This window comes from Cebus imitator, unplaced genomic scaffold, assembly GCF_001604975.1.
Source record: "Cebus imitator isolate Cc_AM_T3 unplaced genomic scaffold, Cebus_imitator-1.0 Scaffold99, whole genome shotgun sequence".
NCBI classification, from domain to species: domain Eukaryota; kingdom Metazoa; phylum Chordata; class Mammalia; order Primates; family Cebidae; genus Cebus; species Cebus imitator.
The window spans coordinates 428,604-456,524 of NW_016107414.1; the positions used below are offsets into that span (position 1 = coordinate 428,604).

The 27,921-nt window shown below is 40.8% G+C and overlaps 1 protein-coding gene across 1 annotated transcript in view; it reads right to left on the reverse strand.

Annotated features, from left to right (window-relative positions):
• RAB22A (RAB22A, member RAS oncogene family) overlaps positions 1 to 27,921 on the reverse strand; it is a 53,664-nt gene that overhangs the window by 10,844 nt on the left and 14,899 nt on the right. Inside the window, exon 3 of the mRNA XM_017536555.2 lies at positions 7,398 to 7,479. Within this exon, the coding sequence (XP_017392044.1) occupies positions 7,398 to 7,479 (82 nt within the window). The remainder of the gene's footprint in view (positions 1 to 7,397; positions 7,480 to 27,921) is intronic.

A 27,921-nucleotide genomic window follows, 5' to 3' on the forward strand; every position in this document is an offset into this window, starting at 1 on the left:
AAAAAAAAAAAAAAAAAAAAAATTCTAAATCTACATATACTATACTATACTATACAATCCAATGTTATAATTTTTGAATGAAATAGCCACTTATCTTTTGCATAACTTAAGAAAAACAGATGTTTCTATTTGCCATTTCTAGTGGTTATGATTTCATCTGAATTACCATTTGGTGTCATTTCCCTTTAGTGTGAAAAACTTTCTGGGACACCTGCTGTTGATTTCTGTTGTTGTTTATCTAAAAATGTTTTTACTTTGACTTTATATTTGAAAAGTAATTTTGGCAAATTAATAGGTTTTTGCTTTCAGCACGTTAAAGATCCTGTTCCACTGACTTCTGGTCTCCATTGTTTCTGTGTCAAGTTAGCCATCATTCATATTGTTGTTCTCCTGTTTATGTGTCTTTTATCTCTGGCTGCATTCAAGATTTTCTCTTTGTCTTTGGTTTTCAGCAGTCTATGATTCACCTAGGTATGGTTTTCTTTGTAATTAGAGATTTGCTGAACTTCTTGGATTTGTCAGTTTTGATGTTTCACCAAATTCGGGAAATTCTCAGCCATTATTTCTCGAAATCTTTTTTTCTGTTCCCATCTCTCTCTTTGCTCCTCCTGGCTCTCTGATCACACGTTAGACTGTTTGAATTTGTCCGTATGATACTGAAACTCTGTCCATATTTTTCTACTCTGTTTTTCCATTCTCCTGGTTAATTTGTTCTGCCTCCAATGAATTTTTCATCTTAGATATTACAGTTTTCAGTCTTAGCATTTTCATGTGATTCTTCATTAGTTTCTATTCTGTGAGAGAGTCCTCATCTGCAGTTAAGTCACTAACGCTCCTTTTTTTTTTTCCTTAAGAGATGGGCTTTTGCCGTATTGTCCAGGCTGGTCTGGAACTCCTCGACTCAAGCGGTATGCTTGTCTTGGCCTCCCAAAGTGCTGGGATTATAGGCGTGAGCCACTGTGCGTGGCCTACTTTTCTTTGAATCTCTGAACATACGTAAAATATGTGCTTTAAATTCTGTGTCTGCAAATTCCAAGAAAAGGGTCACTTTAGGATTTGCTTCTACTTACTGGGTCACGCCTTTCTGTTTCTTCATATGTGCAGCAGTGCTGACTGTCCATGGGACAGTGTGGATGATGCACTGTAGACTCTTGGTTTTTATCTCCTCTGCAGAGTATTAAGTCACTGGTGACTCATGCTGAGACTTTCTTTTTTTTTTTTTTTTTGAGACGGAGTCTAGCTCTGTTGCCCACACTGAAGTGCAGTGGTGTGATCTCAGCTCACTGCAACCTCCGCCTCCTGGGTTCAAGTGATTCTCCTGTCTCAGCCTCCCCAGTAGCTGGGATTACAGGGGCCTGCCACTGCACCCAGTTAATTTTTGTATTTTTAGTACAGATGGGGTTTCACTGTGTTGGCCAGGCTGGTCTTGAACTCCTGACCTCATGATCTGCCTGCCTTGGCATCCCAAAGTGTTGAGATTACAGGCATGGGCTACTGTACCTGGCCCTGAGATTGGTTTTACGCATTGTGTGTGGGGGGGTCTATTTGGGTCTGCCTTCAGTCCTAGGACACGATTTCTACTTCTACAGTGTGGCCCTTCTGAAGTTTCATTGGAATGCCCAAGGTGTTTAGCAATCCTCTCTAACACAGCAGGATTGGATTCAAACTCTGAAGTCTGTCACTGCTGTAATGAGGAGCAGCTGAAATCTCTGCTGTCTTGTCACCCTTTCCAGCTACTGGTTTCTGTTGCGTTTTATAATGTCTCTCTTGTGAATTCACAACGTGGGGGTCAAAATGACTTCAGGGGAATTTATAAACCGATTTTAGGGGGGTCCCTCCTTGTTAGATCCCTCTTTTCTGCGATTTGCCTCCTTTTTCTGGCTGCTCTATCAGTCCTAAACTCTGTGCTCAACACAAGCTTTCTGTTTGAGTCCTAGATACCCTGTGCCACATGAACTGGGAAACGTCCACTGGGAAAAAGCTGTCAAAATGTGGATCTCAGACCAGAAAGCTTCCCTTTCAGTCCCTGACTGCATTTGGTTGCTCTGCAGTGCCTTCAAACAGTTGTTTTTTAAGTGTTTTGTCCAGAATTAACATATAAATGTTATCTGTGGCTCGGAGAGCCAGCCATTCTCCTATTGTTGACATTGCAACTTTCATGTCCTTCTGATGCAAAGAAAGAAGGTGGACGCAGGTAAGAGACTCAAGAGATGTCAGCACATCTCTGCTTCAAACCTGGCTCTAGATCAGGGGGTGGCAAACTTTTCTGGTAAAGGCCACGTAGGAAATATTTTGGCTTTATGAGTTACTTAACCTCTGCTGCAACTACTCAACTCTACTATTGTAGAGTGAAGGTAGCCATAGATCAAGCTTGTCTAACCTGCGGCTCGTTATGTGGCCCAGGATGGATTTGAATGCGGTCCAACACAAATCCATAAACTTTCTTAAAACATCTCAATGTTTTTGCAATTTCTTTTTTTTCAAGTTCATCAGCTATCGTCAATGTTAGTGTATTTTATACGTGGCCTGAGACAATTCTTCTTCCAATGTGGCCCAGGGAAGCCAAAAGTTTGGACATCCCTGCCACAGATGATAAAGCAGCAAGCATGGCCATGTTCCAGGAAAGCTTTATTTATCAAAAAATTGGCAACAGGTTGGATTTGGCCCAAAAATATATGTGTAAATTCTATGTCTGCAAACTCTAATAATGAGATTGTTTTTGGCTTTGCTTCTACTCATGGAGTCGGGTCTTCCTGTCTCTTCATGCGGATGGTAACTGCACTGGACAGTGTGGACGATGCACTGCAGACCCTGGTTTCTGGGACTATCTGCCCCAACTCTAGATGATACTAAGCCACTACGCTTGCTCCTGACTCTAAACAAAACAACTCCTTACATGACTATTGTGACAATAAATAAGTCTGAATAACACTTCCTAATGTTCTGGTCTCTGTAAAAACAGTCATTGGGAGAAACCACATTAAGATGCAGAAATGCAAATCTTTAAAGGCTGGATGCAATGTCTATTAGATTCTGCTTAAGAAACTTTTTTTTTTTTTTTTTTGAGATGGAGTCTTGCTCTGTGGCCCAGGCTGGTGTGCAGTGGTGTGTTCTCAGCTCAATGTAACCTCTGCCTCCTGGGGTCAAGTGATTCTCCTGGCTCAGCCTCCCAAGTAGCTGGGACCACAGGTGTGTGCCACCACTCTTGGCTAATTTTTGTATTTTTAGTAGAGATGGGATTTCACCATGTTGGCCAGGCTTGTCTTGAACTCCTGACCTTAGGCAATCCGCTTGCCTTGGCCTCCCAAAGTGCTGGGATTACAGGGGTGAGCCACTTTGCCTGGCCAAGAAGCTTTCTTTTATATAATCACACACAGACGGCAAGTATTTGACATGTTCTTGCTACATGTATGGTGTATTTATGATGCTTTTTAATGTATGTGCTGTGTCTGTCTCAATACTACCGCAGAAGTCTTTGTTAATGAAGGATAATTGGTGGAAAAAGGTGACTTAAAATGCATTCTTTCAAGATAGCAAATAGAAGGACAAAATGGTCTCATAAAAGCTCTATCTCAAGGAGATAAATTTAAAATTGTAAAATCAAGTTTCATTTTATGTGGTATTTGAAAAAACTTAGGTTTATTATTGCAGCCAGGAGCTAATTTTCTGGGTGAACACTGAGTCGAACTTGATTGATAACTTGGCTATGAATCTTCTGATAAAACTATATGCTAGCACAATATGATATCCTTCATTTCATGTTTGACTTTACAGTCTTATCATAAAAACGGCAATTTTTAGAAAAATATTTGAGGGCTTCATCAATTTTCCCTAGGCCCCTCTTAACCCTTTGATACACAAACCATTATCTTCTGAAGCACGTATATCATCATCCTGATAAGTATTTTTCCTCTTCATTTAAGTTAACAAGATCCCTACCGTCAAGGGCTTCACATGACATTTGAGAAATTCTCCAAAATCACTTTCATTGACTTAATGAAATCACTTTGCAATCAAATGTGGCTAGACCACCAGGAAGACAACACATCTGTCAAAACTATGTGCCGTACGAGATGTCAAATAGGGAGGATGTTTGAATGGTCAATTCATCAAAAGGGTTTTCATTTTATGACAATTCTGGTTCCATAATAAATCTCCTAACTACAGAGAGTAATAAACATACAACGCCAGAAATTTAAAACTTCAGTCATGCACTACTCACATGGTAAAAGTAGGTACAGGAGCTGTCCTTATCTGTGCCTAAGTAGGGCTGGCAAACAGGAGACATAAACCTATGGGCACCAATACCATGTGCCAGGGGCTGAGAGCAGAGATACGAAGGCAGTTCCTGACCTTGAGGAGCTTAGTCTAATGAAAGGCAGACAGGTAAGGAAACAGGTGACAATCCCATGGATGAGTGCAATAAAAGGCTTCAGGATACAAAGGAATACTCCAAAGAGTTTATCTGCTGATTCGTCCAACCAACCAGTATCTGAACACCAGCTCTCGGACAGGCAGCAGGCTGGGCTCTGGGAGTTCGGCAATGAAAAAGACATGTGGTCCCAGCTCTTGAGTTACAGTCTGATGGGAGACTGTCAATGAAGGTGAGTAGACAGGTATCTAAGGACAATTTTTAATGTATGTTCTGAGGAAAATGAGTAAGGGCAGTAATAAAGAACAAAGTTGGGACCCTGCTTACGTGCAGGGGGTTTAGAGAAAACTCTGAGGATGTGACATTTAACCTGAGACCAAAAGACGGGAAAGGAGCCAGCTGGGCTCCAGGGGAGGGAACAGAGTATTTTGGTGAGAAGGAACAGTGTGTCCAGAGGCATGAGGCCAAGGAGTGCTGGAGGCCCTGAAAAGAGAGGAGCCCAGGGGGAGGCCCGAGCAAGTCTCATGGGGCTTGGGAGGTCTCTGTTCAGAGTGTGACTGTTAATGAGAGGTGCAGCGGGAAGTTGCTGGAGGGTATCAAGCAGGGCAAAAACGGGCTGGTTTCTGTTTCCAGAAGATTCCTCTGGGTCCTGTGAGGACATGTCATAGACAGAGGGAAAGCAAGGGACCCATGAAAAGGCTAAAGGAATACTCAGTGAATGGCCAAGGTGGCTGAGAGCAGGGTGCTGGGAATGGAGATGGAGAAGTGAATATATTTGCGAAACATTTAGAGAATGAAGTTGTCAGGACGCCCAGATGGAGCAGGTGTGCAGCACTAAGGGTGAGGGAGGAACCCAGGATGACCTCCAGATGTGGGTTTGAGCAACACGGGAGTGTGGCGATATGGTCACTCATCTGAGAGCAGGGATGGCAGGAAAGCCTCCTTTAGGTGACGTCAGAAGTAGGTTCTGAAGGCTGAATATAGAGTTTTCCAGACAAAAGGTGGAAGGGCACGAAACTATGGCATGCTGGAGAACTGCACGCAGTCTATACTACAGGACAGGTTGGTGGGAGGAGGTGAAAATAGAGCCTGGCTGTGGATGGCACATTCTGGACTTTCAGTGCGTTTCCCAGGATAAAGTGGCAGTCCTTGACCCAGACAGGCTCACAAGACGTGTCTTGTGTGATCCTCCCAGCATTTCTAACAATTTGTGGGTAGCTGTCAGATGTGTGGCTTTCCTCAGCACTGTGCTTTGGCAACCCTGGACATGTGCTCATGCCCAGCAACCACTGGCTGAAGTGAGTGCTCATCAGGTGGTGCTCCTTTCCTGTCTTCTCTATGCAGGGCCTCCTGGTCAGTGCCCCTGGCCTGTGGCCTGGCCCCATGAGCATCTCCTGTGCAGCTCTGGGCTGCATGATGGTGCATCAGGCAGGCCGGAGGCAGGTTTGCATCTCAGAGCAACTACTCCTGCTGCAGAACCAATTACAAAAGGGAAAGTAAGAGGCAGGAAAACCAGCTAAGTATAAAACTTCACAGACTTCTGTTACCATGCTGGCCGAAAGGGAGAGAGGCAAACACCCTTGTGTTATTCTTCATGTCCCAGAAAAACAGAGACGTTATATATCACTGTGTATACCAGGACAGGCTCTGATTCAAAGCATAATGGAATCTATATTATAGCATGATTCTTTATGATGAGGGCTCTGCTGTATCATCAAACATTTGTGAGGGGTAATTGAACCTTGGGATTTAGTGGAGGGTACATATATTACCAGCAGGAAGAGCCACACGGGTTCATGGATAATAGGACAGGTCCCAGGGCTGTGTCTATATATTCAGTAGAACTCTGGTAAGCAACTCACTTCTAAAGGACAGAAGGGGGATGGTTAGCAAAGGTCCAGCTGTCCTAAATGCTCCATTCTAGACGTGCAACACGAACAAAGGAGAAGAAATGGGGAGTGGAAGGCGGCAAGCAGAAGTATCTCAGATGAGTAATGGGACATGGGCACAACATCCAGTGTTAAAAACAGAAGAAACCAAACGGAGCAAACTTAAGACATTAAATCTGTAAAAATGCATGGAGTCTATGTCTAGGACAACAGAAACGGCTTGTTTTGTTTTCCTCCATTTGTCTGTGATGATTCTTGTCAGATTTTATACTATACACGGAATCTATGGTGTCTTAGATAAGGCCGTGATGACAGACTATTTTTCCTGATTACTTCTGGTACACTTTTAAGAGCTTAAGATAGCACCGTGCATCCATCAGATGTGCTGTTTGGATTGTACTGTTTGAAAACAAAATTAAACGGCAGCTGAATAATGGGGTGGCTGCCAGAGACAGCTTGGCAGGGAAATTGGACTGAGTACCCAGAGGAAAGATGAGGCAGCACACAAGTGTCTGTCCCCATCCCTGCCTTCCCACCCCTGTCCGATTTGGGTGGGCTTCCCTAGGTCCCATTAGACCCTGTGCTGCTATGGCCAGGCCCCGCTTCCAGTTCAGGCTCCTCCTTAAGTAGATAACCATCGTGGCCAATTCTGTCATCAGGCATTTATTAAGCATCTATTGCAAGGCACTGCGTTAGCTCATCCTTTTCACTTAAATCTCACACTTTATATGCTGTAAAGTTCCCTCTTTAGCTTTTAAAAGGCAGCGATAAATGAGTTGTGCTTAACTCACCGTTTCTACCACTAATTGTTTTATATCTCTTTACTAGAGGAGGGAGCCCTAAATGACACACAGTGCTCTGAGTGGGATTTTGTCAGGCCTGTCGGTCGGCATTTACCTTAAGACACTAAACGGTATAAAAAGGCCCTCAGTGCCCATTATCACTTTCTCCATCGGTGGACTCTGTGGCTCTAATTGAAAAGGAAAAGGGAAAGGCTGGCCTACGCAAATGGAAAGAAATGTGTCTCCGGTGCACGGAAGAGAAGTAAGTAACGTGAGATGACAGGGATGCTGACGGCTTAGTCAGAGCTTTCATTTGGGCCTCAGAAAAACAGAGTAAATTAAAGAGTGACTTACTCGTTCTTGTCCAGCTGTATCCCAGATTAGGAATTTATGTAGCTCATTTTGGTACTGGACAGTCTTGGTCATAAAAGATGCCCTATAAAGAGAGACCTAAATGATCAGAATACATTACGTAAAGCACGTTTCCAGCCCCAGTTGGAAACATCACTTAGACTCAACCAATGCTCAATTTCCCAGCTCCACACATATCCTAATTGTGCTCCTCTCTGGAGTATTTGTGGGATGCTTAGATGCTGACTGCATATCCTCTGTCAAAACAAAGCATTAGGCATATCTGCCCAACATGAAGAAGGAAGAGTTCTAAGCTCTGTATCAAAAGAATCAAGAGATAGTTTGGCAATACAGACATTAGCCTCCCTTGTAAAACACAGAACCTGTTACTTAAAAAGATGTTATCATGGGAAAACATTCCCAAAAAACCACGTCCAGGGATGTATACATTAGTTTAAAAAAAAAAAAAAAATAGGATCTCGCTTTGTCCCCCGGCAATTCCCAAACCACATGCCCATGTAAATAGGTGAGTGAGAGCTAGTGTTAACATGAGAATTAGTATTAAGATGTCAAACGAGGAGCAGGAAGATGGCTGGAGAAGTAACGGCTGCACAGAGGTGACTGGGTTCATCATCAGTACCCCGATGAACACCTGTGTTTCATCGACAAAATGGCTTTCTAAGCTGAAGTTCAACATCAGACCGTGGAGCCTCATCCAGCCCCGAATGGGAGAAGGAATCATGGTTTGCAGGTCACACCACTCACTTTGAGGGAGCCACTCTGCCCAGGGGACTTTGATGGCAGGGTTCCTATTATTCTGGGTGGTTCACACTTTTTGGAGGATCCTGAGTGAGATCTCAAAGTCTGTGTATGCTCTGAAAGCCATGGTGGCCAAGAGAACATGCCTGGACACTTGGCGGACTCCAGGAGATAGGTTTAGGATTCTTGCCCTGGGATTGGGCCCAGCTCCAATACTACCTTCCAATTCCTCCCTCACCCAAAGGGCAGCCTGCCTCCAGGGAGTCCTTTGTCTCCCAGTCTCCTCACAGCAACCCAGTCTGGCCAGTAGAGCCCAGAGATGAGTGCGTCGTCTTTTCTAATGAATAATAAGCCTTCTGGAACTAAGTACCAAGTTATCCTTTTTTTTCTTTTTTTCCAAATTGTACTCTTGGTTGTTTTTTGCCAAGTTGTACTCAAATCACTCCAATCAGGACAATGAACTCAACGGCTGGCATTTTCAAATATGCTGAGGCCTTGAAACATTTTTCTTGAGAGTTAAGTAATAGTCTTCAAGAAAAGTACAGGTTGAAATAGGATGACTTTCTGATGAATCATGAGCTTAGACGAGTATCAGAATCTTTAGTTTTAAAACTTCAACTCTGACACAATGAATTCCTGGCAATATTTATATAAATTTATGGGATGGCAAGTAGCCTCCAAAATAGTGACTGTGACTAGGAAGGGAAGATAAATTATTTACTGATAGGACTACTTACTGGATATTTGCTTTCTGAAAATCTACCCCTTGGTATCCTTAGTAAAGTGCTCTGTGCATAGAAGGTACTCGATAAATGGTTATTGTATCAAGAACTTTTGGTGACTCACTATGATTAAATCAGGATATGCAACATGATTTCTCACTTAGGAAAGATCTAAGCATTCAAAAAGCATTGTTTATTGTGAAGATTGAATGAGATGATGTATGTGAAGTGCTCTTTAAATTGTAAAGCACTATATCTATACAAGGTATGATTATTATTATTTAAGGGCAGCTCCAGGAAATGCTTTAGTTTAGACTTTGCAATTAGTCCTAAAAGCTTGCAACTCAACTCTCCATCAATTACGGCTGTGGTGTTACATTTATGAGTGACAACAGGCATCCAACAGGAGCCTACAGGAGAGCCAGCACATCTAGCACTTCCATCTGGCTGCTCGAAGGACAAAAGAAGACATTTCAAGTAGACAAAAAGGTGAGAAAGCTATACACAATAATTACTACAGGATCAGAACTCAATGAAGTTTAACCTACCTGCCAAGCATTTCCCTTTAATGAAAACATGACTTATTACTGACTTAATTACTGAGTCAGTTAAAAGACAAAATGGCAGCTATGATGTAATGAAAGTGCCCTAAAGGATTAAATTTACCTCCCTGTCTGACCCCGATCACCCTTCTACCCTCCCTCCTTATCACTTTCACCAGGCCTCCTTCCTGTCTACCCTGAGGTTTTCCTGTGCCCCAAGCTCCTTTCTGGGGTCTAAATCTCTGTCTGTTGGCTTTCTGTCCTTTGATCACCAGCATCACTTGCCCACACCACCAGTTCTTTAGCTTCCTTGCCTGTCTTGTCTCAACTACCCAGAAAAGCCCAACAGCCTCTCCACCTGCTTCCTCTACCCAATGGCTGGGTGGCGGTCTCGCCAGAGGAAAAATGACAATGTGGATGGCATGAAGATTCTACGTTTTGTCTGCTGGGCATGCCTCTTAGGCCTTCTCCCATTCGACAAAGCAATTATCCCACATTCTCTCTCCTCCTTTCCAGTTCTCTGCCACTTCCAGCTACCTGCCTCTTGTTTCAGCCTTCTCAGAGAAAACAGGTTATAAGACCCAAGACTCTCAACAAGCTCCCCAGTCAACACTTCCAACTGAGAACAGATGAATTTCCACTCATACTTGCAGTGAGTTCCATTTTTCTGACTTTTCGCTGAGTCCGAGATGTCTTTTCTTTGGCTCATGTGTCAGTGTTGCCCTGGTTCATGACCCCAGCACATTCTGCCTGGGCCACTGCAGTCATCAAACTGGTCTCCGTAAGTCTCAAATCTCTTCAATTGTCCCTGTGTTCACCTTCCCAATGACCACTGACTGCTCCTCTTCTTTGGATGCTTTCCCATTGGCTCTCTCCTGGCCAGATGCCCCCAACCCCTTGGGTCTCAGCTCAAATGTTAAAGATCATAGACCCCTGTGCTATCTACCCAACCAGGCAGCCTCCCACCAACTCATCACTGCACTTTGTCTTCAGGGCACCTTTCACAACATCTGATTAGTTCATTTATGTTTTTTTCTTTTTAAAATTTGCCTGCTCAATGTCTGACTCACCCATGAGAATTTTAAGTTCTTTGTGTAGGGACCTCGCTGTAACTCTGCAATAGGGGGATCCTCCTCACCTCCCCATTTCCTTGCCATCCTAGAACTCCAATAAAACATTTATCATGTAGCCTACAAGCTATTTGGCTGTCTATTATGCCAACAGATCTAGGGTGTCTTGGCCAAGCACTTCCTGAAGGATGAAGTGAGAAGTACTACTGAAATGCAGGTAAAAAGTTGAGATTACGCAGACTTGGGCTCTGTAACCATAGCAAGGTGTGTGGCCTTTAGGGTATGTGGGAAGTAGTTCAACTAGTACAGGGCTGAGTATGCCCAAGCAATGTCCTTCCTGCCTTCTCCTTCCAAGCCACCAGCTCCAACTCCTACTAGCCCACAGGTGATCAGCAAATCCAGGAGTTACAGTAAAGAGTCACTGTGTCCCTCTATCACTCAGAGCTCTGGAATTCTACTAAGAAAGAAGTCATGGCACTTTTCGGAGGGAGAGTGGGTGTCTGTTTCCTGCTCACTCACGTCTGAATCAGGAGCTCTTCCCTACCTCCAGGTCACAGCTCAGGTGGCAACTTTTCTCCCCTTGACACCACAATGCATCTCTGTTGATTTTCTGAGAGGCTGAAATCTTGGCTTATCACATCTGTAAGAACCACTTTCTCCTCAACATTTGGATTGGATTCTTTTCCTTAGTGGTAACTTTTGGATTCAGGGTGAGACACAGGAGGGGGTGGTTGCCTGTTGCTCCTCCCGAGCTCTGGGCCAGCCCCAGGCAAAAGGCCTCCTGCAGGACCCAACAATGGATTCCTTCCTATGGTCAGGTCTTTATCTGTTGAGGGCAGCACTTTTCCAAATCAACTTGATTTTAGTTTAACTACACGATCTAGATACTTCATCACCCTTCCCGCCTAACATGGTGAAAATAGGGCTTTCTTTACACTCTACCCCCACAAATCACCCCAGATTTCAAGATCCAAATCACAGAATGTTATGTCTGTCTTCCGCAGAACAGAAATGTCTGCAACTATTCTTCATCCTTGTTCCTTGCAACCAATTTTGAAGTAGAGCTGTCTGGTTCTTCATTTTATATTTAATCTTCACTTGAACCTCAGCCCCTGAAATAAATTCATAAATTAGACCCTAATTTTTGAGTGGACTACTACAATTTTCCCTCCCATTGTCACTAGAACTCTAGGATCACTTCTTTAGCGTTCAAGTTAAATGACACAGAGGGTATAATAACTTCAATATCTTGCTTTTTGAAAAACAGGCAATGGCTCCCTGCCATTGAAATGATACATTTTTATTTTCCAGCCTGCCATTTACTTGTCTGATAACCTTATTTTTCACTACTAAACTGTCTCTCTTCACTCTGCCTAGGCAGATCTTATTACCTCTTTAATCTAAAATCCCTACTAGCATTATTTCCTAAAGCTAGAATGCCTTTCATATACTTCTCCATTTTTCATGACATTCTAAAAATATGACTTTCACGCACACCAAGTAGTCACGATCTTTGGTCAGAGTACGTGCTCTCAATGAAAATACTTGCTGCAAGGTATTTGAAACATTTCTTTTCTTTAACTGCAGTAGACTTATTTAGCTCTGCTGGAACATAGGTGTGCTCTGACATCACATTCCAGCACCTCTCTTTACTGCACCCTTTTCTTTGGGATGTTGTCATCCCCATAATGGCATATATTGCCTCTTGAGGATGAACAATCCAGCACATTTTACAATTAACAAAGGAATCTCACTTCTCAACATGAGAAATCTCATGCAAACAACCACTGGATCTCTGTATACTGATGGAAACACCACTGAATACCAAGACTGAGACATAAAAAGACCAAAGGCACGTGACATCTAGAAGTTCCTCTAACAGAGGTATCAAGGGACCTTCACAAAGTTATCTGTTAGAATGGTGCAAAGAACTTGTGGGGTCTGGCTAGGCATGGTGGCTCATGCCTGTAATTCCAGCACTTTGGGAGGCTGAGGTGGGCAGATCATGAGGTCAAGAGATCGAGAACATCCTGGCCAACATGGTGAAACCCTGTCTCCACTAAAAATACAAAAATTAGCTGGGCGTGATGGGGCACGCCTGTAGTCCCAGCTATTTGGGAGGCTGAGGCAGAAGAATCACTTGAACCCAGGAAGCGAAGGTTGCAGTGAGCTGAGATCGCACCATTGCACTCCCTCCTGGTGACAGACCGAGACTCCTTCTCAAAAAAAAAAAAAAGAACTTGTGGGTTCTTGGTGAGGGTTAACTAAATTTAAAGGCACATTTGGGTTACACTAGGATGGCTTCAAAGTCGTAAATCTCAAGTGTATCCATAAATTCAGTGAAATATCAGGTGCATTCCATAGTCACACGTACCTTTCATCTTTCCTTTAATCTCTACTATCTCTTAGGCTAATGAGATCTAAGGATTAACTCTGCATAGTAACTTCTACTAAGCAGTTGCTACCCACTTAAAGCAGAGGAGTGCACAACAGACTGTTCCACAGATTCACGGTCATCCTAAGTAAATCCGTTATCACTTTCTATGCATTTATCATACAGTCTAAAAACTTTGAAAAATATTTAAAATCAAGAAAGATATTTCTTTAAATATAAACAGGCTGGGTGTGGTGGCTCACGCCTATAATCCCTGCACTTTGGGAGGCTGAGGCGGGCTGATCATTTGAAATCAGGAGTTCAAGACCAGCCTGACCAACATGGTGAAACCCCATCTCCACTAAAAATACAAAAATTAGCTGGGCGTGGTGGCACACACCTGTAATCCCAGCTATTCAGGAAGCTGAGGCAGGAGAATCATTTGAACCTGGGAGGTGGAGGTTGCAGTGAGCCGAGATCGTGCCATTGCACTCCAGCCTGGGCAACAGAGCAAGACTCCGTCTCAAAAATAAATAAGTAAATAATAAACAAACATAACTAAATAGCAAAAAGCCTATCCTTTCCTAAACTTGTCAATAATTATTTACATAACATAACATATACCATTTCACATCAAAAACAAAATCAACAACGACAAAACTGTCTTGACTAAGTGTTCATTCTTGTTAGGCACTCTTCTAATGATTTCATATGTGACCCAACCGAACCCCTACTCTGGGTTCTAGGTTGGGTTTGGTTCTTCATCACCATTTTGCAGATGGGACAGAGCTGGTGAGAGGTGCATCTAAGATCCACAGCCAGGCAGGCAAGTCTTAAGTCTGTGCTCTGAACAACAGTGCCATTTGTACTGGGCAATCTATTCACTCCTTCAAACACCTGGACTTCTACCATGTGGCAGGAACACCAGGCAGTCAAGATGAGAAAGACCCCATCATAGCCCTCAAGTAGCTTACACTGGGGGTACTGGTCAGGTACAGATAATGACCAGGCAAATATCCTATGAGGTAAGTGAAGAACGGGCAGAATGTGAGCAGGAGAATGAATGGTGATGACAGGCGTGGGAGATTGAGTAATGTCCTCCCCTCCCCATATCTACACCCTAACCTCAGAACCCTTGAGAAGATTCCCTTACACGGTAAATGAGACCTGCCTGATGTGATTAAATTACGGATCTTGTGATGGGGACAGGAGCCTGTATTATTCAGGGGGGACCAGGTGGAGTGAGAGCCAGCAGAGAAGGTGATGTGAAGATGGAAATGGAGAAAAGTCATGGACCTTGAAGATGAGAGAAGGGGCCACAAGCCAAGGCAGCCACCAGAAGCTGAAAAAGGTAAGGAAATGAATTCTCCCCTCAGAACTTCCAGAAGGACCATCTCTGTCAATACTTTGACTTTAATCCTGTGAAACTGACTTGGGAATTCTCACCTCCAAAACCATAAAAGAGAAAGTGTGTTTTTTTTAAAGCCACTCAGTTTGCTGTAATTCAGTAAAGCAGGAAGAGGAAATAAATCCATTAGGGATGACTTCAGAGAAGAGGTGAAGTATGGGCTAAGCCAGCAAGTTGAGGGGGTGATGGGTGAAGACCCCAGGGGGGTCCCATTCCTTGAAGAGCAACAGCAGGAATCAAAGTAGAGAATCGTGAATGCCAACAAGCAGCCTGGCTGCTTGGCAGGATTGGGCCAGGAGGATGAGGTGGGCAGAGAGAGCAGTTAGGTGACCACAGAAGGATACAGGCAGGTGAGGGTGGGCAACAAGCGCCTCCTTGGTGTGAAGCCCTGTTCCTCGTGAACCACATCTCGTAGAGGCCAGAGCTCTGCCACCCCATTTATGCTGCCCCATTTGTATTGCTAGTGAATATTTCAGAAATACTCTAAAAATATTTCAAAAAATCTCTCTTTTTAAACTGAGCCTTGCCTGAGCAACAATGTTAGTAAAATTAAAAACCCACCGGTTTCATGAACTAGTTTTATTTTTCCCAACTGACAATACAATACTTAATGTAAATTAAAAAGTGTTCATCTCTGTGCCATCTAAAATAATCTCATATATGATGTTTTGAAAGACAGCTAAAGTGAAGGAGAGCCACTGAGGGTGGGGAGGATGGGTTGATGCTATCAGACCTATTTCAGAAGGTCAACTCTGGAAGCAGGCAACACACCTGTGGGGACTTTCTCCCAGAAACTAGGCCCTTAATAAATAACCCATGGATGAGATGGATCTCTATTTTTTTCTTTTCTTCTCCTTCCCTCCTCCCCCCCCAGATTCCAGGCAGCACCCTAAAAGTCTCTACTTTGAAGGATCTTCTAGGACAGAAGTAGAGACAGATAATATAGGCAAAAACTGGGGATAGTAAGCCCTGTGAGGGCACAGACAAGACAAAGGGAGGTGGATCGAAAAGAACAGCAAGGCTGACATGATTGGAAAAAAAAAAAAAAAAACAAGCAGCGGCTGGGCGCAGCAGCTCACACCTGTAATCCCAGCACTTTGGGAGGCTGAGGTGGTGGATCACTTGAGGTCATAGCCTGGCCAACATGGTGAAACCCCGTCTCCACTAAAAAGATAAAAAAATTAGCCAGGCATGGTGGCGCGCACCTGTAATCCCAGCTACCCAGGAAGCTGAGGCAGGAGAATTGCTTGAATCTGGCAGGCGGAGGTTGCAGTGAGCTATTGTGCCACTGCACTCCAGCCTGGGCGACAGAGCATGTGACTCTCTTAAAAATAAACAAACAAAGAAACAAACAAACAGCTAAGAAGGAGAGCAAGCTAAGTGGCCCCTGGAAATGATCCTGGACAAAGATGGGATTGGCAGAAAGGACAAAAGGGACAATTTAAGATTAACACACAAAACCCACATATCAACTGGGGTGAGGGAAAGGGAGCATTCTCAGCAAGTCTACGTAGCAGGCTTCTGTCAGTTCAGGCAACTCTGTGTGTGATGAACTATTTCAGTTACCTCCAAACTGTAATTGTATTCTTTAATTTTTTAAATAGGTAATACATTCATACGTTTCAATATTCGAAATGTACAAAATAAGGACAGACCCAAGCATCTCCCACCTTCCTTTTCCAGCCATTGAATTCCTCCACCTGGAAGCTTGATCTTACAGCTTCTTAGACCTTTCAGAAATACATTAGGTTTATATGAAAAACATGCATATATTGTTTCCCCTGCACACTATTTTATTTATTTTTAAACACAGATGGTAACACATACCACATACCTTTGATTTTTTTCTCTATCCTCACCTAGGAGATCATCCAACATAAGTAGATAAAAGTTTTCTCAAGATGGCTTTTTTCCTTTACTGTATTATATTGAGTACTTACACTATGATTGATATAATCAGAGCCCCACTAATCAACAATGCTGCAAGTGTTAACCTTGGACAATTTTTAATCGGTTTAGAAATTATGTGAGTTTATCTGTAGGACAAAGACGTAGAAGTAGAACTGATGAGCCAAACGGTATGCGGCAACAGCATACTAAGAGTGTGGACTTTTAATTCTTGTCCCTACCCGACATGAGCCATTTTTGACTTCTACTTCACAGACGAGGTTTAACTGTCCTTGGATTTCATACAAACGGAATCATAAAATATGTACTCTATTGTGCCTAGCTTCTTTTGTTTAACAATGCTTTTTGAAACCTGTCTCCATTGTTTGGTAACTCATTCTCTTTTATTGCTGGATGGTATTCAACTGTGTGACTGTATCACACTTTGCCCATTCTTATGTTGAGGAATTGAAGTTGTTTCAAGTTTTTGGCTATAATGAACAAGGCTGCTATAAACATTTTTGTGTAAGTGTTTTTGTAAACACACAGAGTCCTCCAAAGTAGTCAAACCATTTATACTTTTATTAGAAATTTATGGAGTTCTAGTTATTCCATATTCTTGCTGACATTTGGTTGTTACTCTTTTAATGTAGCTATTATCTAAGAACAAGGCATGGATGTCTACTCATACACTTCTATTCAGCATTGGACTACAGGGTCTGGCCAATACAATAAGGCTCCCCCCAAAAAAAGTACAAAGTTGGTAAACAGAGTAAAAATTGTCAGACATTATATTCATAAACATATTTTTTATATCATGGAGTCCATAAAAAATATTCTTGTATAATTACTGCTCAAAATAAGACGCACATTTCCAATTACCAGAAGGTTTCCTCATACCCATTTCTAGTTAACTCTTGTCCCCATTCCAGGCAAAACACGAAGTCTATAATTTAAAAAAAAAAAAAAAAAAAAGCTCAAAATAAGAAAACTTACAGTCAGTGTAATTATTGATATGGCAGGTTTAATGCTTCCCGTTTTGTTATTTGTTTCTCTGCTCTTCTTTTTCTGTCTTCTTTGGATAGATCACATTTGGAGTTTCATTCTTGTCACCTAGAGTGGAGCACAGTGGTGCCACCTCTGCTCACTGCAACCACCGCCTCCTGGGTTCAAGCGATTCTCATGCCTCAGCCTCCCAAGTAGCTGGGATTACAGGGCCTGCTACCATGCCCAGCTAATGTTTTTTGTATTTTTAGTAGAGACGGGGTTTGGCCAGGCTAGTCTTAACTTCTGACCTCAGGTGATCCACCTGCCTCGGCCTCCCAAAGTGCTGGGATTACAGGCATGAGACACTGTGTCTGGCCAAAAAAAAAAAAAAAAAAATTTTTTTAAAAAGTGCAATGGCACAAAAATGGCTCACTGTAGCCTTGAACTCCTGCCTCAGCCTCCAAGTAGCTAGGACTATAGGCGTGGCTCATGACATCCAGCTAATTTTTTCATTTTCTTGTAGAGACACGGTCTCGCTATGCTGCCCACACTGGTCTTAGACTCCTGGTCTCAAGGAATCATTCCTTACCTTGGTCTCCCAAAGCACTGGGATTATAGGTTAAGTCATGGTGTTGGGCCCTTGATTTTATTTCTTGTATCGGATTTTTAGCTATACCTCTCTGTGTGGGTCTGTTTTTTCAATGGTTTCTCTAGAGATTACAGTATGCATCTTTACATTTCAATCTACTTCCAAATGATATTATATTATTTCATGAACAATGTAAGACTCTGCCAGCCTAATTCCACATATTCATATACTGTATTCCCCTCACATCCACTGTGCTCCTGTTGCCTGATACTTTACTTCTTCACGTTACAAACAAACAATATAATTGTTATAGATATATTTAAAGCCAATAGCGTTTTTAGTTGGATGAAACAGACTCCTGCTAATATATATTGATGTGGGCCTACTATAGAGAAATTCAGCTTCTATCTGAAAATGTCTTCATTTCTCCTTTATTTTTGAAGAAAGTTTTTGGTGGATACAGAATTATTAGCTGGCAAGATTTATTTATTTATTTATGAATGATGGAGTCTCACTCTTGCCCAGGCTGGAGTGCAAATGGCGTGATCTCGGCTCACTGAAACCTCTGCTTCTGGGTTCAAGTGATTCTCCTGCCTTAGCCTCCCGAGGAGCTGGGATTACAGGTGCCCACAACCAAGCCCTGCTAATTTTTGTATCCTTATTAGAGATGGGGTTTCACCATATTGGCCAGGCTGGTCTTGAACTCCCGACCTCAGGTGATTCACTCGCCTTGGCTTCACCAAGTGCTGGGATTACAGGTGTGAGCTACCATGCTCTGCCTATTTTTTTTTTTTTTTAATTTAACTATCTTAAAGATGCTGTATACTCTGACCTCCACTGTTTGTGCTGAAAAGTCAAGGATAATTCTTATCACTGTCCTGTATATAACGTGTTTTTACCCCTCTTCTGATTGCTTTTAAGACCTGCTCTTTATTTCTCGTCAGCAGTTTGACTATGATATACCTAGGTTGTGGAGTTGTGGTTTGTTTCGTATTTATCCTGACAGGAGTTTTCAGAAATTCTCAGATTTGTACATTGATCACTTCCATCAATTGTGTAAAGCTCCTACCCTTTATCTCTTGAATTATTTTTTTTCCATTCTCCTTCTTTCTTTCAGGGAAGCCAATTGTGAGACTGACGCGCCTTATAGATCTTGGATGTCTTAAAAAAAAAACCTTTCTCTTCCCTTTGTGTTTCACTTTGGATACTTTCTACTTACCTGACTTTAAATGGACATTTTATAAGATAACTGGACACATGAGAGGAGAGAATCAGTTAGTGAATTGGATCAAGATTTTCAAGAAATCCCTTTGCTTTGCAGCTCCACCCATGGATTCCGGCAAAGGTAGAAATTCCTGCAGAGAGTTTGCTCTGAGCTCATCTGCCCCACTTCAAGTCTCTGCAGTTGATAGCCCAATTGTTCCCATCTATGGCAGAGTTTCCCTGTCCCTCTGTTTCAATAGAGGATGAGAGCAGCTATGGCTCTCTTCTGAATGGTCTATCACTTTCTGAAGTTTAGTTTATTTAGGTTTCTTTGTGTGCTCAGATGCCTAATGGGCTTTAAAAAACTTATCTTGCTTATTTTGGTTGTTTGGGTGAGAATGACGGTCTCTTGTGACTTTATATGAGCTGGAAAGCAGAGTGGGTTCTTTAAAGCACTGAATTACTACATTTAAAAAAAATAACATGCCCATCATTATTAGTACTACTTAAATTTGATAATTTTTGTCAAGTTGTTCTTTATAGTGGTTGTACCAAGGACTTGTTAAATTCTCCCTTACTAGCAAGGCAGAACAAGGTACTTGGGGATGACTGGGTAGAAAGAGGAGTTCAGTGGTAGATATGTGGAGTCCAAGGTGCTTCTATTTAAATACCAGTTAACTGGAGTCACTGGAGAAGGCTGGCCATCAAAGCTATGAGTGTGAATGAGATCACCTAGGAAGACACAAAGATTGCAAGAAATTCTCACTGTTTTGACATTTTAGGGGTGGACACTGATGCAAAGAAACACGAGGAGGAGGAAGCCCCAAGAGGTAGAAAGGAGAATCGGAACTGTAACCCAGGAAATAAAAGGATTAACAAAAAATCAAGATAATACCAAATATTTCTAGAGGATAAACACAATAAAAAGTGATTTATATTTGTGGTTTATATTTAGTCATTCATGAGTTGACTTCAAATTCTACAGCAACGGTGTTTCAATGGAATAATGGGGGCAAAAGCTGATAAAAGAACAGTCAGTGAGACTGGTAAATAGAGAATAAATTATACAATCATGAAAATCTTAATTTTTTAATTGAGGGTCTGTTGTGGGCTGGGGATACAGCTGTCTGTGATCATTTCAGATAAGGCTCCTCTTCTCATAGAATTTATATTTAAGTGGAAGGAATTGACAAACTGGTAGACAGATGATTATAGATATTAATATTTACTATGAAGATAAAAAAACTCTGTGTGGTGGTAGTGACTGGAGTGGTAATTTGACATAGGATGATGGCAAAAACTCGGATGAACCCTAAAGGGTAAGAAGATCTAACTATTCCAATATTTAGAAGGGAGAGAACATTTCACAAAGAGGAAACAGTAAATGCAAAGACCCTGAGTTGGGAGAGACTAACAAGTGTTTGAAAAGAAGGGCCATGTGGCCAAAATGTAGTAAGAGAGGAAGAAAGTGATAAAAAAAATCAAGGTGAGGATAAACCACCAGCTGAATGGAAGTAATAGAGGATGAAGTTCAGGGCTACCAGTCCCTGTGGCTAGAAATAGAGAAGGGATGTCCTAGAAAAGAGGAAGCTGCAAATCTGTACAGACTCCTCTCAGAGCCACAGCTGACTCCTATAATTTCACATGCAACTGGGGAGACGCCAACGAGTCTAATGGACAGCAACAGCTGGAAGGCTGAAAGAAAGCTGGGCAGAGATTTTAGCTGTTTCCAACAGAAGGGGAGGAAAGTTGGGAGTTTAAATTTGGCCAATCCAGGTTCACTGGACACCTTGAATGACAGTGAGATAGGCCATATCTCAGAAGCAAAGATAGTGTCCCACAAATAAGGATTTGCCATAAGGCAACACCCCAAAACAACTGTCTGAACAAAGTGTAAGAAGAAGCTTCCGTAAGTTCAGAATGATCAGCCCGTAATTTAACATTCTGTTAACACAAAACAGTGCTCTTGTGGAAGATAAGAAAATCTAAAATCTTTGCTGTATATCTTCTGCAGTGTTCAGTATAAAATAAAAAACTACTAGACAACCAAAGAAAATGTGACCCAAGGTCAAGAGAAAAGAACCAGTAAATGGTAACAGATCCTGAGACGATCCAGATGCTGGAATGAGCAGATATGGATGTGAAAAACAGCTACTATAAATATAATCTAGACTTTAGGAAAGTCATATTGAGTGAGCAGATGGGGGAACTATGCATGTAAAATATATAAAAGAACCAAATGAAAATTCTAGAATTAAAGACAGTACCTAAATACTGGGGGAAAAATACTAGATATATTGAACAGAATAGTCATCCTTCAGTATCCACAGGAGACTGACTGTTTTCAGGACCCCCCATGAATAAAAATCTGCAAATACTCACAATTGTTATATAAAATGATACAGCCTTTGCAGATAACCTACATATATCCTCTCAGATACTTTAAGTCATCTCTAGATTACTTAAAATACCCAATACATTGTAAATGTTAGGTTGTTACACTGTATCATTTAGTGAATCATGACAAGAAAAAAAGAAGTCTGCATATGTCTACTACAGATGCAGCCATCCTTTTACCCCCCAGATACTTTCAATCCATGCTTGGTGGAACTCATGGATGTGAAACCCATGACTAAGGAGGGCCAACAGCTTTGGAGACACTGTAGAGGAATCAACTGAAGATGAAGACAGACCAAGAGAAATCTGTGATCCTAAGAAGAGAGAGAAAAAGATGGAAGTGGGGAAAAGAACACAAATTCAAAGCCTCCACGGCCTGTGGTACAATATCTAGCAGTTTAACATATATACAATTGGACTCCCAAAAGAGGACCAAGAGAATGGTACACAACAGATACTTCATATGGCTGTAAACATCCCAAATTTTGTAAAAATAATCAAATCTCAGATCCAAGAAACTCAAGAGTATATTACACGTTTAGCATTTTAAAGTAAATGACTGAAAATGAAAGAGAAAGAACTGGTCTTAAGAGCAGCCGGAGAATGCAGACATTACACACAGGGTAACAACAGGCAGGAGGATGAGAGACCACTAAACAGAAACAATGAAGGCCAGGAGAGAACAGAATGACACAGGAAAGTGGCTGAAAGAAGAGGTTGCAGTGAGCTGAGGTCGTGCCACTGAATTCCAGCCTGGGTGACAGAGTGAGACTCTGTCTCAAAAAAAAAAAAAAAAACAAACTGAAATCTACATCTAGCAAAACATACCTCAAAAGTGAGTATGCAATGCAGACATTACTCTGGATAAACAAATACTGAGGCAATCCTGTCACCCGCCCTGAATAAATGAAATGCTCAAAGAAATTCTTAGACTGTCTGTAAATGTCATCAGATGAAAACTCAATTCTACAGAAGGAATGAAGAGCAATGGTAATGCTAATATGTATATAAAATAAAATGACATTTGCTCTGCCTCCTTTCTTCCTGGTCTGAACAATTACTTAGTCCAAAAGTTGCTAGTATGTAGGCCACGCAGGTAGGTATTCTTGAGGATGGAGGGTAGAAGGGAGCCGGGGTGCCCACAGTGGTGCATCAAAGCCTGATCAAAGTAAAGAGTACCTACGTAGGGAGAAAAAGTGTGCTGGGGCTGGTTCAGTAAATCCTAGATCCTGTGAAAAGGGCATCCACAACACAATGTTACAATTTTTTTTAAACCTGGTATGTTGGTGTGCACCTGTGGTCTCAGCTACTTGGGAGAGTGGGGTGGGAGGATTGCTTGAGCCTGGAAGGTCAAAGCTGCAGTGAGCTGTGATCACACCACTGCACTCCAGCCTGGGCAACAAAGTGAGACTTTGTCTCAAAAAATATACATACATTTTTTTACTCAAACAGTTGAGAAAAGTTGCAGGTAAAGGATTTATCCACTTGATAGTAAGTAGCCTCACTGCCTTTGAATGTTAGTGTATGTTAATTACAAGCAAGATTATTTTCTTATGTAAGCAGAGTAAGATCCTCAAAACTGTGAACTTAACACTGACATGTTACTACCATCTATTCTTCAGAACCCATTTGAATTCTGCCAATTGTCCTGATAATATTCCTTTGGCAAAATATCCAGTTCAAAACACATGTTGCATTTAATTGTTACGACTCTTTATAGTTTCCTTCTTTCTGGATCAGTTTCTCAGTCTCTCTTTGACTTTTTAAGACCTTGAGACTTTTGAAGATTATAAGCCAGTTGTTTTGTCAAATGTTTATCAATGAGAGTTTGCCTGATGTTTACTCACGATTAGATACAGCTAATGCTATAAGTTAAACTTTTGAAATTCAATTAATGTAATTCACTTTTTTTTTTTGGGTAGTCTTACTTTCAAGTATGGAGCTTATTCCCTATTCCCTTGAGTTTGGGATTGGCTTAGTAACTCTCTTCTGAACAGAAGCCATGGTAGGTGACTCCCAAAACTAGGTCATAAATGGCATGGCAGATTCTTCCTTGCTCTTTCTTTGGAATCATTTGCTCTGGGGAAAGTTAACTGCTTTTTTGTGAGAACACTCAAGCAGCCCTATGGAGAGGCTCATAGGACAAAGAACTGTGGAACTGAGGCCTCCAGCCAACAGCCATGTGAGTGAGCCTTGCTGGAAGCAGATCCTTTAGATAACTGTAGCTCTTCCTGACATCTTGATTGCAATACCATCAGAATGGGCCAGAACCATATAAGCTAGGCCACTTGGATTCCTGATACACAGAAAATGTGAGACAATAAATGTTTGTTGTTTCAGGCAGTTAATATTGGGACAATTTGTTACTCAGCAATATTTAACACAGTAACCCACCATATTAACGTAAGAGAAAAACAGCATCATGTAAATAGATGCAAAAAATATCTAGACAAAATTCAAGACTCGTTCTATTTTTTATTTTTAGTTTTTTGGAGACAAGGTCTCACTATACTGCTCACATTGGTCTCAAGCATTCCTCCCACATTGGCCTTCCACAATGTTAGGATATAAAGTATAAGCCACTGTGTCCGGCCACAGATCCATTCTTGAAAAAAACTCTGAGCAAAACAGAAACAGAAGAAAACTTCCTCATCCTAAAAATGGGCAACCTATAACTAACATCAAACTTATTCGGTACAATACTGAATGTTTTCCCCTAACACTGGGAAAAGGCAGGATGTTGGCTCTCACCACTTATTCAGTATGGTGCCAGAGGTCCAGCCAGTACAAGGCATGGAACAAACTAGAAGGAAAGGAAGAAGTAAATCAGTCTTTATTTTCATATAACATGATTGTGTATGTAAATAATACAAGATAGCTACTAGAACTAATAATAAATTTAATAGGATTAAAGTATACAAGGTTAATAAACAAAAACCAGTAGTATTTCTGTACGTGGGTAACAATTACAATTAAAAGTGAAAAAATGCAATTCCATTTATAATAGCTAAGAAAATATGAAATATTTAGAAAAAACTTAAAAAACATACTTTCTCTTTTTGAGATGGAGTTTCACTCTTGTTGCCCAGGCTGGAGTACAATGGTGCAATCTTAGCTCACTGCAATCTCTACCTCCCAGGTTCAAGTGATTCTCCTGCCTCAGACTCCTGAGTAGCTGGGATTACAGGCATGTGCCACCACGCCCAGCTAATTTTGTGTTTTTATTAGAGATGGGGTTTCTCCATGTTGGTCAGGCTGGTCTTGAACTCCCAACCTCGGGTGATCCGCCCCCCCCCTTGGCCTCCCAAAATGCTGGGATTACAGGTGTAAGCCACTCCGCCTGGCCAACGAATACATTATTAAGACTTCTACATTAAAAACTACACAACAATGCAGAGTGAAATTTAAAAGTTCTAAGTCAATGAAGAGATATACTATGCTCATGGATCAAAGTCACAATATTAAGTATTTTTTTATTTCAATTTTTGAGACAGGGTTTCGTTATGTTGCCCAGTTTGGCCTCAACTCCTGGGCTCAAGTGATCCTCCCTTCTCAGCTTCCCAAAAGTGCTGGGATTACAGATGTGAGCCATCATGCCTGGCATCAATATTATAATTTTTGACTAAAGTGTCAAGGCTATTCAATAGGGAAAGTTTTTTTTTTTTTTTTTAAACAAATAATGCTAAGATAACTGGAAAAACATATGGGAAAATAACGAACCTTACCTCTACCTCCTATAATACAGAAAAGTTAATTTGAGATGGATTAAATAATTACATATAAAATTAAAATAATGATAATTATAGAAGAAAATGCAGGAGAATATATTTGAGGCCTCAGGGCAGACAGAAATTACTTAGGGACAAGAAAAAAGGCATGAATCCAAGAAAAAATACCATGAGCTTCATTAACATTAAAACTTTATCAGAAGACATCACTAAGAAAATGAAAAGGTAAGCCACAAAATGGAGAAAATATTCACAATAAAGATATTTCACAGTATATAAGGAATATATTAAAATTTTATATTCTGCAAGAGACAAGAAAAAAAAATTAAAAATGAGCAAAAGACTTGAATGGTGCCTTCCTAAAAGACATACAAAAGATAAATAAGCACCTATAAGGATGCTTAAAATTAGTTATCTGAGAAATGCAAAGTAAGATACCATTTCACACACAATGGAATGACTAAAAGGACAGTACCAAATATTGGTGGGGACTAGAGCATTTGAAACTCTACACATTGCTGGTGGGAGCGTAAATGACACAATCAATTTGAACGATTGTTTGGTAACCTCATATTAAGTTATACAAGCATCTACCCTACCAACTAGCAATTCTACTCCTAGTTCCCAAAGGAAATGAAAACCTATGTCCACAAAAAAAGTTGCAAAAGAATGTTCATAGCATGTATATTCATGATAGCCAAAAACTGGAACAACTTGGATGTCCCCAACCAGGAGGAGGAATAGACAATTCATGGTCTATCTATATAAGAAAATATCACTCCCAGTTTAATAAAAAAACAAAACAAAACTCTGGTACATGCTATAAGGTTGAATCTGCAAAACATCATTTCATGAAAAAGAAATCAAGACACCAAAGATAATATACTGTATTATTGCATTTGTGTAAAATTCAAGAATAGGGAAATTTATCTATGCTGATTAAAATCAATGATTTTAATCATTGATTCACAGGGGGAACTTTCAGAGGTAATGGAAATTTCTGCACTTTGATTAGGGTGGGTGATGGTTATATAGAATCTATTTTATCAAAATCAAATCATAAGCTGCTTACAAGAGCCCTACCTTAAATATAAACATATAGAAAGTTTTTTAAAAATGGGAAAAAGATCCACCATGCAAATGCTGACCAAGGCAAAACATATTCCTAGAACTAAAGAATATATTTCACAATGTTACAAGGTTTGCTTTATCAGTAAGATATAAAATTCTAAATCTGTATGTATGGAATGTAGCTGCAAAATAAAGCAAGTGACAGAATGAAAAGGAGAAATAAATTTACAATCATGGTGACAGATTTTAACTCATTCCTCCTAGTAACTTATAAAGGCAGGTAGATAAAAAACCTAGCAAGGATAACAGAAAAAATGAACATGATTAGTAAACTTGACCCAATTCTATGCAGAGAACACAGCACTAACAGTCATAGAGTATACAACCTTTTCAAATAAACACTGAACATTTACCAAAATTGACCATATGCTGGTCCACAGAACAAACAGTACCAGATTTCCAAGGATTTAAATCATACAAAATATGTTCTCTTACTTCAAAACAATTATGCCAGTAATCATTAACAAAAAGTTAACTAGAAGATACCCCTGTCTGGAAACTGAGAAACACACACTGAAATGACATTTAGATCAAGAATAAAATCAAAATAGAAACTGGAAAATATTCAGAACTGAATGATGAAATGATCTATAAAAACTTGTTGGATCCAGCAAAAGCCATAGTTAAAGTTTTAAGATATAAGGAATACAGCCGAGAAGGAGGACTGAAAATCAGTGACAACGGTCTATCTGATTTTAGAAAAGGAACAGCATATTAAACAAGGACAAACATAATAAAGAAGTAGAAATTAGTGTAACGGGGAACAGACATACCATAGTTAATCAAAGGCAAAACTAATAACAGAAATGAAAAAGGGATCTCAGTTTAGAATCTTAACATCTTTATGTCAATAAATTGGAAAAAGGATATGAAAGAGTCAAACTCCTTAAAAAAAAACAAAAAAAACCCAATGTATTAAAACCAATACAAGAACAAATAGAAAATCTGAGTATCAATAATCTTACAACTATGAAACAAACTGACTCCTTAATCAAACTCTATCATGCAAGAAGAACTCGAAGCCCAGATGGCAACACTGATGAATTTTGCTCATCACTTAAGGGAGGAGTAAGAGCAATTTTATACAATCTTCCACAGAAGAGTTTCTCAACCAGTTTTAACAGGCAAGCATAGTCTTGATACCAAACCTGACATGCACATGATAGAAAGAAGTATTTATATGATAGTCTCATTTATAAACATACATAAAAATCTTAAAAATAATAACCAATTAAAGCCAGTGATATGTATTTAATAAAAATAACATGTCCTGACCTAAGTGGATTTATTCCATGAAAATTTAATGATGGAATAATTTACCACATTAACATAAAAGAGACTAATTATGTGATCAGCCAAATTACATGTAGAAAAATATTTAGATAAAGTTAGTATTATCGATGTTAAAAAAAAATCAAAGATTCCAGCAAACAAAATAAGGGTGCTTCTGCTGGGCATGGTGGTGTGTACCTACAGTCCTCCCAGCTACTCTGGAGGCTAAGGCAGGAGGATGACTTGAGCCAAGGTGTTCAAGTCTACCCTGAACAATGTGACATTTTGTCTCTTAAAAACAAAAAGAAGGCTGGGCGCGGTGGCTCACGCCTGTAATCCCAGTACTTTGGGAGGCCGAGGCGGGTGGATCACGAGGTCAAGAGATCGAGACCATCCTGGTCAACATGGTGAAACCCCGTCTCTACTAAAAATACAAAAAATCAGCTGGGCATGGTGGC